This window comes from Grampus griseus (assembly GCF_964374135.1).
Source record: "Grampus griseus genome assembly, chromosome: 18".
Lineage (NCBI taxonomy): Eukaryota > Metazoa > Chordata > Mammalia > Artiodactyla > Delphinidae > Grampus > Grampus griseus.
The window spans coordinates 17,971,737-17,986,517 of NC_139012.1; the positions used below are offsets into that span (position 1 = coordinate 17,971,737).

The following is a 14,781-nucleotide window of genomic DNA, read 5'->3' on the forward strand; positions in this document are numbered from 1 at the left end:
GCCGTGTAGTCACCCCTTTTAAGTGACCTCCAATTCTGAACCAAGTAAGACAGGCCATAGGTATGATAACATTGATGATTATTACAAAGGTTTAATTCAGTGTTATAAATCTGATTGCAGCGGTAGAAATTGCGAGGGGAAAAAGAAATAGAAAACAGACTGGTGTTTAAGTCATGAAGAACATACTGCCTTTGCATAAGCAACATAGGAAAAACAAGCAGTTGTTACAGTAATAAAATTCAGAGCAATCCTGAGACCTGGCTGGGTTTAAAATGGAGTCCATGACATTTGAAAACTAAGCCAGGTGTTTAAAAAAAATATACGTAGGAAGGTCAGGAAGAAAAAGAAAATTTGAAGATGAAGTGTCTTTCCAGATAAATAATGGGTAAAGGAGAAAAAAAAAAGGTAAAAAAAGTTATGGCCAGAAAAAATGTCATTGTCTGGGTGGAAAGAAAACTGATAATAGATAAGTATAAAATCTCAGATTTGTAAGGTTTTATATTTTTATCTATTTTTTAAAAATTTGATTCTAATATGTTGAACAGGGGCACCTTATCGTAAGAGTTCAAAAAGAAAACACTGGGATAGGAAAGAAGCATTAAAGAACATTAACTACATAAGATGAAGTAGAAATCACGTGGATTATTAATTTTACGGGGATACTTAACAGCTATTGGCTAGTTTAAGGGTTGCTGCGGAAGTTACAAATTCCTGGAGATGGAGGGAGAGTTACTGGATTATCTGTCTATTAATCAAAAGGGAAAAGGAAGCCCTGGTAATTAAGTAGCTGTCACCTGAACTTCAGTACTCAGAAGGACAAGCGCAAGCCATCAAACAATCAATTTGCAATCACCAGGAACTGAGAACAGAGTAAGCACTGGCAGGCCTTGCAGAGAACAATTTTGTTTCGCGATGAAGAGACAGGAAGGGTAGATAAGAGGGACTTTAAGAGTTAGAGACTATGTGGATTTCAGTAGTAAATTTTCATCGTTAATCAGAAATCATCTGAACTGTGGACCTCGGTGTCGTGATAGTGTTTATGGTATGCATGCACTCTTTAAAATCATTTGAATTAAAATATTTTGTTTCATGAATTAATATGCTACAACTATTTGAGATGTTTCATTTACAACCACAGAGGAATTCCACCTCTTTTGATGAGCACAAAGGTGATTTGACCCAGTTTATAGGCCTGTCATAATTCTGAAACAATTTGTATGGTTCTCCTGTTCTTTGAGGCATGTCTGTGCACATAAATAATCTGACCAATCATCTCCTAAAAAATGCCTCCAGGAGAAGAAATTTTGCCAAAATAATCACTTCGCTCTTAACAATGAATGATATGCTCAATCTTGGCCACAAATTTATCCTATTGATGTTTTTGGCATAATTTCTCTAGAATGAACTTGATGAGTATTATAACCCAGCACAAGAAAGGAAAAAACCCCTATGATCCCCACATGTGGTACAAATTCACTTGATATTCATTTCTTCAAAATTTGAAGGCATTATTTATCTCAACCAACTGCAGGTCTCTGAAATGAATATTCTATATGGGGATCTTAGCATTTTCACACACTGATCGCTGCTATACTCTGTTTATTCACAAGGAAAAAGCAGCTAATAGTTCGGGATTGTAACATTCATTAGAACTTGCCTTTACATCGAAGCCATCTTAGATTACTGAACTACTGAATTTTTGAAACATATCCATTAATGCTTTGAAAAAATTATATCACAAAATTACTACAAAAATCCAATTTGGTTAGAAATGAAATGTAAAAATAGTGCTTTTATTTCAAAAAAGAATTATAAAAAGAAAAAAAGCAATAATGGCTCATAATTCTAACATCACTATAACATGTTTCCATTAAATATAAATACAATGGAAATATAAAGCCTCCCCAGTATTTTAAATATATTAGCAGTTTTCATGTTAACTGTCCAGAAATATTCTATGTGGAATGAATGTCAGTACTTTTATTTATGCAAATATGTTGATAAAATATTTAATATCCGGGCTTCTCTGGTGGCGCAGTGGTTGAGAATCTGCCTGCTAATGCAGGGGACACGGGTTCGAGCCCTGGCCTGGGAGGATCCCGTATGCCGCGGAGCAACTAGGCCCGTGAGCAACAACTACTGAGCCTGCGCGTCTGGAGCCTGTGCTCGGCAACAAGAGAGGTCGCGATAGTGAGAGGCCCGCACACCGTGATGAAGAGTGGCCCCCGCTTGCCACAACTAGAGAAAGCCCTCGCACAGAAACGAAGACCCAACACAGCAAAAATAAATAAATAAAATTAATAAACTCCTACCCCCAACATCTAAAAAGAATTTAATATCCGACTTTTAACTTTTTTATTGGAGTATAGCTGCTTTACACTGCTGTATCAGTTTCTGCCATACTGCAAAGTGAATCAGCCATTCATAGACATATATCCCCTCTTTTTTGGGATTTCCTTCCCATTTAGGTCACCACAGAGCGCCAAGCAGAGTTCCTTGTGCTATACAGTAGGTTCTCATTAGTTATCTATTTTATACATAGTAGTGTATATATGTCAATCCCAATCTCCCAATCCATCCCACCCCCCCTTGATATCCATACATTTGTTCTCTGTCTGTACCTATTTTTACTTGAAATTATTCCACTTTAGCAGATATAAATATGCATCATTTTTGACTGCCACGTAATATTCCATTGTCAATATACCATGATCCATTAACTAGATATGATGGATATTTATATTTCAGCATTGACTTTGCATTGAAAAAAAATCCTGTTCTAAATTTATTTCAAGAACTGGCTGAGCCATGAATGAAATTACAATTTAAATTATATTTTAAAAAATGTCAAAGTACACATGAGAGTTTTCTCAAGATCAAACAGAAAAGAAATACCCCATCAGCTTACTCTGAAGCATTAGGGAATAAAGTTTTGGGAAAGTTCAATGAGATGATTCTTGTGAAACCTCAGCTGAGTGCTAGAAAGTAATTAGGGCTAAAAATGTTCATTTGGGAAGTAGCCTAGAGATGGTGGTAGGGAGCCAGTGTGTGAGGTTCATCTGCTGGCCCAGAGAAGCAAGGGAGTAGGTTGGTGACCCATGAGATAGGGACAAAAGAGGGGGAAAAAAAAACACCCTCAAAAAAAGGGAAAATGTCAGCTAAGGTGATGAGCTAGAAGGGCTGTTTGACAAAAAATTAAGCAAAGCGGAAGGTGTTCACAGGAGAGTGAAGTCACATAGGGCCCTTAGAAGCAGCTGACAAACAGGAGGCTGGGTGGTATAGAAAAGGGAAGACAGGAGCTGGAAGCAAGTGAGAATAATGAGAATTGCTCACTTTCTTTACCAGAAATGTGGACACTTCCCAAGGAGGGTTCTTGCTAAAGATGAACTTTCTTTATTCATAAACCATGAATGAGGTCTTAAAATATGTATCATGTAGAAGAAAATATATTTTTGAGTTGAAAATACTCTCCTTCTAAAAAGTTTTCCCAAATCATTGATTTCTCCAACAGTATTTCCCATTATACAAACCTCAGACCAAATAGAGAGGAATGGGACAAATTGAAACTAAGGTTCCTGCAGTTCTAGAATCAAATGTATAATGTAATGTGCTATATTAAATATATTTATATTCTATACTAAATTTTTCATTAACCATGAAATTCTCATTAGCCCTTGTAGAAAAATTGTTAATACACAAAAATGTTCAATTCCAGTTTGGACAATGTGAAAAGAGAAAGTATAAGTCAAAGTAGAATTTAATTACTAGGTCTAAGTGGCAGAAATCTTAACATGAATACTGTAAGAATTCAAACTACTATGCATGCTATGATTGCTCTCAGTAAAGGCAGGACAAATATATGTAAGAATACATTAAGCCATCCAAGGGGCATAATGGAAAAAGAACACGAGCCATGTCAGCCGAATTTTTTATTTAAATTTAAGTATAGTTCCTGCCTTCAATAACTATTTTCTGTGAAATCAAAGATTCCCTATGAGATATCTGGATGTAAACTACAAGTAATCATTTAATATATCAGGAATGCAACCTTTAACTATAATGAATATGATCACACAGAAATAAACAGATTTTACTACATAAATTTATATTAATATTAATTACAGTATATGTTTATCATAGTAAATTGAATTTGCTAAAGGACACTTTAAATGAACTCATCATTCTAGTGGTAACTAAACTACCTATCTTTATACAGAGTAGGTGTGTTTATAAATCAGAAAGTTTATCACCTTACCTTTTCGCAGATTGCTCAAAACAAAATACACTAAAACATTCTAATCCGAGCACAGCACAGGTCTACAATCTATGGTAATCACCAGCATTGGAAAATCAAAGGACTAATTCCCGGCCAATTGTACTGACCAACACTATTGTAACAGAGGGAGAATCTAGGACTTTTTCAAGCTCAGGTAATTACTTGTGAGCACAACCAGTTATAGGAAGTGAAGGAAAATAAACTCTAGAAATTCTAGATGGTGAGAAAAAAAAGGTGAAAAATTTCACTCCTGAGCTTGAGAACAATTGACAACATACAAATAAACAATGCCTCAAACAGACATACATAAAAGTACCAGCCCTGTTTCCCTCTCCCTCTCTCCCTCTGTCTCTCACACACACTCATACACTCAGAGACAATTGTAGGATGAACATATTAGTGCTGCTGTGACATATATCCACATAACAAATCTTTGCACAGGTATTCACATTTCACTGAATTTCCTTTCTAATACTCATAAAGTTCAAAAAAAAAAAGGTATCTGAGAAACAAGACAGATTGGCTAGAAGTTAAGTAATACTTCACTGAAAAAGTGGGATTGTTGGGTAAGCCACAGATAGAAAAGACGAGAGAACTTTCAGAACACCACAGAATGCTATCATATTTCTAAAATGTCAAGAAGAATCAAACTTATTTTTGACAAACTAAAGAGAAGGAATTAATGTATCCTCTAACCTGTGTGGCAAAGTTAAAACTGAAGTAATGCATTCAAGAACTAGGAAAAGAAAGCAAGGATGAAAGTGGCCATTATGTTTTCACAGATCACTACACATAAAATACCTTTTTACTATATCTTCTCCGTTCCAGCATGGCAGTCCGTCACCAGCCGCTAATTCATTAGCACAAAGTTGATCAGCCAGGCCTCCATAGAATGTCCTGTACAGTCGAAGGCTGTTGATAAATTCTCTGAATGGAAAAAACAAAGAAAACAATTAAACCCAAAAATCCATAATAAATGCCAACATGAATAGCATAATTTGTTATGCATAGTGTTTAGAATGTAACTTTTAAATTTTTCTCTACTTATTTTCATATATTTTCAATACTTTTCTAACAAGACAAAAACTACATTTTTTAAAAAATGTATTCAAATTTATTCTTTACATAGAAGTTTTCACTGGGTATGAACTTTATATAACTCCAGGTCCAAGAAGCTGTGAATAGTATATGCATACGCGCACACACACACACACACACACAACACCACTTCAGCTTCCCTAAAAGCCCTCATTAGCTACTGGCATTTAAACCACAGTGATATTAACTAATTTCTTTTCCATATAGAAATGTCAGAGGCTTATAACAAGCTGACTGATTGCTCACTGATTAAAGGTTTAGTAGACTTGGGTGATTTTCCCATGTGGGGCTTCTCTTTGAGGTCTAAGAACATCAGATAATATGTCTTTACTAAATATGAGAGAACCCAGGTATGTAACACACTTCAGAAGCATGAAAATAAAAGTTATTGGAGGGAGTAATATTTAATACATTTATTAAGTTTTTTCCCTCTCATACTATCGGGTTGGCCAAAAAGATCGTTTGGATTTTTCCTGTAAAACCTGAACGAACTTTTTGGCCAACCCAATATTTCCCCTTTCACCATCAATTATGGAAAGGGAAAATTCAACAAAAAAGCAGTTTTTCAATTTAGAAATCCAAGACTTTGGAGTTTTAAAACCAAGGCTTTGAGGTCTCAAGAACTTGAGTTTTAGCATGTCAAAAGACCAAGTCCTTAAGACTTTAGCTCTGAACTTTTAAACATAAACAATTGTTTTGGGGAAAAAGAAAAGAAAAGCCACTAGCCTGATCCAGAGGAAATGCCCCCTCTGGACTAAAAGGCAGGGAGAGGAGATGGAAACGTTGGCAGAAAAGCAAATGTCAGAAATTCGTGGGATGAGTAATTTAAATATAGCAATTATGAAACTGCATTCTCCATTGATACCTTTAAAATGATTTCTTTAAAAATGAAATTAAAGAGCAGGGGTGTCTATAAATTATAGCTGGAATAAACAATTTTTAAAAATTAAATCTAATTTTGACAGCACTAATGCTCAACCATTTCAACTTGTAATTCTCTCTCTTATTGGTTTTCAAAGAACTAACTGTAGAAACTGCAGGAGTTGTAAATAACCACTACTCTGTTGGAAGGATAAATATAACTTTCAAATATGTAAGATCTGCAACCATAGAGAAGATCAGAAGTTCCCATGGCAAGTGGCCGGTGAGTATTTAATCAAATTTTTAGCAAAGTTTGACCGGACAAGTGATAATAAAATGGTTGCAGGAAGCACAAATCTCTAACCCACGCTCAATCAAAAAAAAAAAAAAAAAAAAAGATGATTCTTTATTTTCTCACTAGCACAGTTAAATGCTTATCTATATTTTATCGATTTCCTCTTCTAGAAAATAAGTCTCTCCTTGATGGCTGTGTTCCACTAACTGGAATGCATGAACAAACATCAATTCTCATGCTGCAGCTACGAAAACATAATTGATGAAATTGACTGGTTCTTTCTTAGAGAGGTGGGGTTTAATGAACAGGAAGATGTATGGCTCCTGTCCTGAATTCTATTCACTATAAATGACCACATGTTTGGAATCAAAGAACCTTTTAGAAATGAAGAGGCCTGGCACAAATGGCTGCAAATGTTGAGAACTTCAAATTGATCATGTAAAACTGAATAGATAATTTTTGGCCCCCAAACCTCCTACTTCACTCTTGGTAAATGGTGCCTTTGTTTCATTTCTCCCTTCACAACCAATCGATCATAAGGGGGAAAGTTCACATCGTTCTTTCAGTTCCCTTTCCCAACGCTACTGCCATTGCCTTAGGTCAAGCCTTGATCATCTTTCTCTGGAATTACTGTACCAGGAGAGCATACCTCCCATCGGTTCCTTTAACCATCACCTCCCATCCTCCATGAGAGCCACCTATAGAAATTCAAATCTGGTAGTCCACAGATTATGCCACGTACTTGCTTAAAGTCATCAATGGCTCTCTATTCTCTACAGCTTTCTTAGAAAGCTACATAAGGTACCCTAGTACCCTCTCATCTCAATTTCAGCAACAACCCAAACCACACTTTCGGGTTCCACAAAAGTGAGATGCGTGCTGTCCTCCAAACTTACTTCCAGGCCTTTGCCTGCGTTGTCTCTGAAAGGATAGTCTCCTCGAAGATTTCCACTCATTCCATAAACCATCGGCTATCAATTATTTGTCACAAAATACTAAACACTATGGAGTGCCAAAATCTGTGTTGGCGCTAGGGATTCATAGCTAAAGAAAACAGTCCCTGCCTTCTAAGAATGCACATTCTGGGAAAAATCCACAATAATAATACAGTATTAATAAGTAGTGTCACATTTGAAGACAAAGAAAGAAACAGGAAATAAGATAACATATCAGTGTTCCATGCAAAAAAAAGAACACAAACCAAGAAGCAAACAACAACAACAAAAATCCAGGATAAACAAAGGTAAAGAGGAACATTGTGTATTCAGAGACTCATACAGTTAGGTTAGCTAGTAAGGAGTGTGCTTATGGGAATCACAGTCAAAGGCAGGACGAGGCCAGATTATAATCGGCCTTGTTGATCATCATAAGATGTTTCAGTTTTATTCAGGTGGTGAGAGCCATTAATTTTTCCAGCAAGCAAGCGACATCATCATCATCGCAGTATTGTGGAAACAGAAAAGCAGTGAGGTCACTTAGGGGAGTATAAGCAAGTCCAGAGCGAGACGTATGAGGATGGGGAAAAAAACCTTCCAGTCAATGTCAGGAAAATGATAGATTTGAAAACCATTAGGAATCTAGAATTGACAGGTAAAGCAAAGGTTTTAAGATGACTTCTAATTGTCTTCCCCTCCCCAATCAGGTGAACTACACTTTGACAGTAGCTTTGTCTTTGTGACTTGCCCTGGGTTCTAGTCATGTACGCAGAAGTGATGTTTGTTCCCTCCAGGCTTAAGCTTTAAGGACCAACGTGGCTTTGCCAGCTTCTGTTTCCCTCTCCCCTGATGGCAGGCAATGTTTCAGATGGCAGCTGCTCTGTAACTCTGAGGCTTAAAGCCAGAGGAACCGCAACTTGAGCAGTAGCCCTGCTGGTCTGAAATGGGCATTGGTTGGGAACCAAAACAATTTTTTTGGTTCTAAACCAATGATAGGTTGAGGTGTTTTGCTACCACGTCACAACCTAGTCTCTCTTAATTGATACAAAGCTAAGAAAAACAAATGAATAACTGATGGATCATAAGTTCTGAAAAGAAGAGAGGGGAAGGATTATGGAAAACAGAGTGGTTAGCTTTGGAGCAAATTCCCTGAGACTAAAAGAAAGGAAGAAAGTCCACGTGAATGTTGAAATAAGGTTTGATTTGTGAGGATAGAAATTGAGCAGAGAACGTACTTTGGAACTCTATAATTCTGTGTGTGGCAGTTTTGAGGTCACAGGAATGAAGACTAGTGTTGCAAAAAAGTGGTCGCGTTGAAGGTCCAGGAGATCTATACTGGATATAGAAAAATAATAATCATAGTTGAATTGGTAAGAAATGAAGGGCTCAAATAACTAGAAGCCATAGTGAGGTTAGAAACATTGACCTGCTGCCACAGCTCCAGTGAATGTTGATCATGAGAAAAGAATCCATACTTCAGTTCCCAGCTTATGCTCAGCCTACTTTAAAAAAAAAAAAAATGCACCAGGTCCTCCTTTTCCAGTTGTACATGAAATGTCACAACGAATAAAACATTATATTCTTTGGATGATTCAAAATTTAAGTTGCTGGAAGGGTGACTCTATCCATACATTTATTTTTCTACAGTCATGAGAATATTTCCAGTTAAAATTAGGAGAAAAATAAATTCAAGATGTTAGAGCGTCCAGATAATTAACCTTGAGGAGCTGTGTTACGTACATGTTGTTTGCTCATCTTGGTCTTAAAACATCTCAAGAATACAGAAATCAAACATTATTAAGAGTAACACTCCAAAAATATTTTGTAAAGAGGAAAACATGCTTTGCCAGAATATTTATTCAAAGCCTATATGTCAGGACCACATGCAAATTTATAATTTCTCATTTGGGATTACAACAGTCTAACAAATGATTTCTCTGACTAGGTCTGCCCTCCCATCTTCCCTTCAATGCATGCCCCAAGTTCTTACCAGAATTCGCTCCAGAAAACAGCCATAACACTTTCCTCCTTTAAAATCCTAAGCATTCAGGTAAAATGTCTTACCGTGGCTCATCATCTCTCTACTCTTTGCCCCTTAGTTGCCCTGACAGTCCCCCTTCCCTCCAGTCTCACACCCCAGCCAAAACCACACACTCATATTGCCTAAGAAATCTCTAAGATGCCACCTTTTCTTCTCCCCAGAATGGCCTTCCCTCCCACTTCTCCCTGTCAACCATCTACCCATCCTTCAAAATCCAGCTTTATCCTCATCTCCTCCCTAACTCCTTGCCTGACCAGCCTGTGACGCTTCTGTTGGTCTATCCGTTTCTCACGCCACACTTGCCATCTGTTTTATAGCCCTGGTTATCTGGTATTATATTTTGCTGTCTGTATATCTGCCTCCCTGATTAAAGGGTGCATTCTCTAAAGACAAGAGCCATGTCTGCTTTATATCCCCAGGGTCTGGACCACAGTGTGGTACCCCACAAGCACCTAACAAATTCTTGTTGAATTGGCCCCAGATGCGGTGTTAGTTTTTAACAACTTCCAGAATTAGACGTTTCTACAATGAAATACAATTTTCAAAAACGATAATGATAATTTAAAGTCCTTAAAGAGCACAGCTGACTTGGGGAACTTTAAATTACGGGACCCACTCCTAGATTGTGAAGCTATATCAGAAAGACCTTCCTAGAAAATGGAAGGAATCTCAAGGGCAGGACTACAAGCTGTGCCAGATTCTACTAAACAGGTTCAAGGCAGATTCTATATTATATATAGAACATATATAGAGACTATATATATATATATTCTTATGGAGAGAATATAGAAGATCTCACATAAAAACCTGAATGATCTTTTGGGCCAACCCAATATATATGTGTTGCTGAAGTTAACATGTAGTGACACATTAACATTTAGTCACACTGTGGTGTAAGATAGCCATTATAATTAATACATCACAGGTATACTATATTATAAAGACAAGTTAGAAAGAGCCTTAAAGATGATCTGATCCAGTAGTGCTCTGTCCTAAATGCACTCTATCATCACCAAGGAAACATAAACTGTATGCCTAGATTCCTCCCTCAGACATTCAGATTTTGTGCTCGGGGTAGGAACCAGAGACCTGTGTTTTTCTGAAAGCTTCCTACAGGATACTAATGTGCAGCCTCTTATTTTATAACTAAGGAAAGTTAAAACCAAAGAAGTGGAAGGACTTGTGAGAAGTGACTAAGTTAGTTATTTAGTCAAGCATTTAGTTAATGCAGACCTTGACATCGTTGTTTCATTAATTAATAAAAATGCCATCACTTTGCAGTATCGGGCAGATATTGGATATTTGACAAACCAAAGTTGAATGACTCTTTATAGAAAAGAATATTTCTCTGTGTTTAAAATTTTACAGAAATAACCACGCTTTTCACAGAACACAGTAGTAGACTGGTAGACAGATAGAAAACAGATACATCAGTTCTTCCTGCCAAAATCTGCACTTAGAAAGTAACATGTTTAGACAGGATTTATCTGTATCTCTTTACCAATTTGAAAGATCTGGTGCAGGAAGCAGGGAGTGGAGAAAATTCTGATCTCTGGCTAATGAACAGCTTTGCACACTGTGCTAGCACAGGAAAGAGGAAAAAGGCTGGAACACAATTGCTCATTCATAGCTTCCAGCCTTGCTTGCCCTGAGCCGACTGACTGGAGAGGAACATGGACCAACATAGTTAGTGCTTCCTTGCTTCCCATGCCCTGGAGGCCTGCAGTGCCAGAAAGTCTCCTGATCTGTCACGTGGCAAAAAAAAAAAAAAAAAGGATAGAAAAGAAAAAGAAAGAAAGGAAATGCAATTCACCCTGAAGTAATCATTTCTAGTTTGGTTGACACAGGAATGTCCAGTTACTACTCTAAAACCAAGTGACACTTTCGACTGGCTTTACCATTATCATTTGACTTTAATCATTTTTAATAACAAAAGTAACATATCTTTTGGTGAACAGTTAAATAACTAAAAGGCACATGAAGTTCATATCTGTCCCTCCACCGTGTTTCTCCATCCTCCCTCCTGAGGTAACAAATGTTAACAGCCTGGGGTGCTTTCTTCAGTTTCTTCTATGTGCACCCTAACATAACCAAAAACAGACAGACAGAGACAGAGATGGTTTGGTTTTACAAAAGTAGGGTCAAGCTATACACGTACATGCAATTGGCTCTTCTCACTTGACAATATATCATGAACCCTTTTCAGGTTAATAAATCTAGGAGTTACTTATTTTTATACAGATGTATAATATTCCAAAACCTGGATATAGCAACTCTAGCATAATTTATTAAAATAGCCCACTAAGCCAATTTTTACTTTTTAATTTATAAGGCTGACATGTTTCTCATACGTATGGTTTAAAGGGTGACAACGGCGTGTTTCAAACTTTGCTGATTTTCTAGAGAGCTGTTTTCACTTAAGCACATGGCTCCAATCTACATTTGATTTTGCATTTCATTTCATGAGACGTTGCTGGAAACAGCTATGTTCAAAAGTCATACCTCTCAGTCTTAGGTCTTCATCTAGTGGGCATTTGTTTCAATTTTAAAACATTTATCAACTGTTACATAGAACACTTCCTTGCCTTTTTTCCCTTGAACATGATATAAAAGACTATTTCTAACTTTGAGCAAAGCTGATTATCTGGAAAAATGTTGGAGAAGAACCTGATTTTCGAATGGAACTTTTCTCTGTGGAATGTTTCAGACCACACGTTTCTGTATTTAATGATATATATTGATTTTTTCAGCCCTCACATCAGTCCACACATAATACAGAAACCAAATTAAAAGCAGTGCCTCTCACACACTGTTTGAAAATATCTGTAGAACAAAGGTCAAATGTGCAGTTTGCTGGTTAATGGCCTGAGGCAGAGTTAAGGTTAATATGGCACTAATGAACAGGCTCAAACCTGTGGACGTGTCTGACCACGGTTGTCAAACAGGAGACATTTAAAGTGTCAGTCTCCTGCCCCGCAGAGGAAATACATAATCACATGCTTCTGGGTAAGGGCTATTTTCTCTGGCAATTCTGAATCTATATTTCATCATTTAACTTAATTCCCAACGAAGTCATTCTATTTGACAAAATATTTGTATAGATCTTGAGAAGGGATTTCCAAAGATTTCTTTAGATTTCTGTTCTATGGCAATAATGGTTCTCGTTGTAAATGCTTGAAAATAATTAAATACATGCAGGCAGATGGGCTATAGGGAGACTGAAATCTAGCTTCTTGGTCCCTTTCTATACAGGCTTCATGATTCCTGGAGAGATGCGGGGAGAGGGTGAGTGTAGCACTAAGAAGCAACGCAATAAATGGTACCAGGGAGTTTTATCACAGATGGAAATGTGTTTCAAGCACATTGCATTCATATTTGATTACAAAAGAAAATACTGTTTTTTTCTAAAAGCGTAACTCATAAAGTCTGCTCTCTGAACCCACTGCTCAGGATGGAAGCTGTGACCTCAGAACCAGCACTATTCTCCTAGAGAAGGATTTTCTTTCTTCTGACTAAATGATTCCAGGTTTTTCCCTCCTGGTAGGAAGTCTTCTTGTTCATGAGATGGGTTCCCTTCCTTCACAGATTTACTGTGCTTTCTCAACAGAGCTGAAGGTGTTAAGATGGGCAGTAGACTGGGGTGGGGGCACAGGGAAAATGATGGGAAAAAGCACTGAAAACATGCTAACATCCTCCCATCCTCTGCAGAGGATTCTTTTCCAACAGGTGCTGTGTGCTTAAGGCTCCCTAGTGGTGATTTTATACCAGCCCTGAGCTGGACATTCATGACCATCTATACAATTAGTATAGACTCTTCTATTCTCACTTTTCAATATCCCTCAAACCCAACACATTACCATTTAATGTCCCAGTAAGAAGCACCCTTTCTGAAAGCATCCTCCTCTAAAAGAGTGATTTAAACCTGATGTCAAAACCAGGTTTTCAAAACAAGCTCTCACCTCATTTTCCCATGTTGTAAAAAAGTACCTCACAAAGCACCGACTCTGTTCTCCATTAAAAAGGACTTTAAACAAAGACCTTAAGTCATTTATAAAAATAAGCACAGAACCAAACATCCAATATTTAAACAAATCAGATAGTATTAAACTGAGCATCCATCCCAAAGGAGGTGTGACGTTCTCTCCTACCTCATAACTTTGTTCATTTTCATTAAAATATGAAATTATTTGTTCAGTTATACTAGTTTCGGGAAGCATGCTATTAATCTTCCAATAGAAAAAAGTGTCTAGGACCTGACTGGGTCAAGACCAATGAGAAGGTTTAGCCAAACAGAATATTTGCAAATCTAATGATTCTAATATAGGTCATTTATACAAAGAAACATTATAGCTATATTTTGAGATTCAGGATTTTAGGTCAAATCTTGAATGTTACTCTCTTTTGCAGTAAGATATTTTCTGTGGTTGCTAACATTTTAACTACAAACTCCATGACTTAGGGGATAAGAAAACATTCTGGACAATATTTTCTTCTCTCAGCATCAGAACATTAATGAACTACTTTCACTTTGATAGTCTGCCAATAAATGGGCTTCCTTCTCATTCCTTTTCTTTTTTTTTAATTTAATGACTTCAGTCAGATATTCCTGGTTACCTCCATCCACAAACTTGTCTAACTGAGAGACAATATACGCCTGGTACAAATTATTCTCATTTGCATGTTCACTTACTGTATACCTCTCAATGCATATATTTGTGTTCCTGGAGTCTGATATTAAGACAGGCTTTAGGGTCAAGAAATGTATAGTTAACCAGGTTCAAAGAAAAGGAGTTCTTTTAGTCTTCAATTATATTCCTATTATTCTACTAATTCTCATTTTTGGAAAAAAATTACTCTTGAATATCACATGTAAACCAGGTATTATTGTATGCCCAACTTCTGAAAGGTGGCATAGAATATTGCTGCCCAGGGTTAAACAATACATCATTATTATACATAATCACATTTACCCAATTATGACATCTAAAATACTGTCCCTCACATCTCACAAACCATGCTGTGACAAATAAACCAGAAATTTTCTTTAAAAAAATAATAAAATACTGTCCCTATGATCAGAATTAAAGTAATTCCGTGCTTCCATTATGATTATTCATATGTACTTTGTGTACATAAGGCTTAGCTTACATTGGAAAAGGTAAGACAAACCAAATACAGTAAAGATTATAAATCCTTTGGATTCACTCAGTTTGCAGGACCCCAAAGTTGCAGTGTTGCATGTCTAACAAGATTCTTGCTGAAGGAGGGTCAAACC

General features: G+C 36.9%; 1 protein-coding gene across 1 annotated transcript in view; it reads right to left on the bottom strand.

Moving 5' to 3' along the window:
• The window catches only part of GPC5 (glypican 5), a gene marked incomplete at both ends in the record, with an annotated part of 1,359,437 nt that overhangs the window by 1,044,198 nt on the left and 300,458 nt on the right, over window positions 1-14,781 (bottom strand). Inside the window, one exon of the mRNA XM_082675781.1 lies at window positions 5,078-5,203. Coding sequence (XP_082531907.1) covers window positions 5,078-5,203 — 126 coding nt within the window. The remainder of the gene's footprint in view (window positions 1-5,077; window positions 5,204-14,781) is intronic.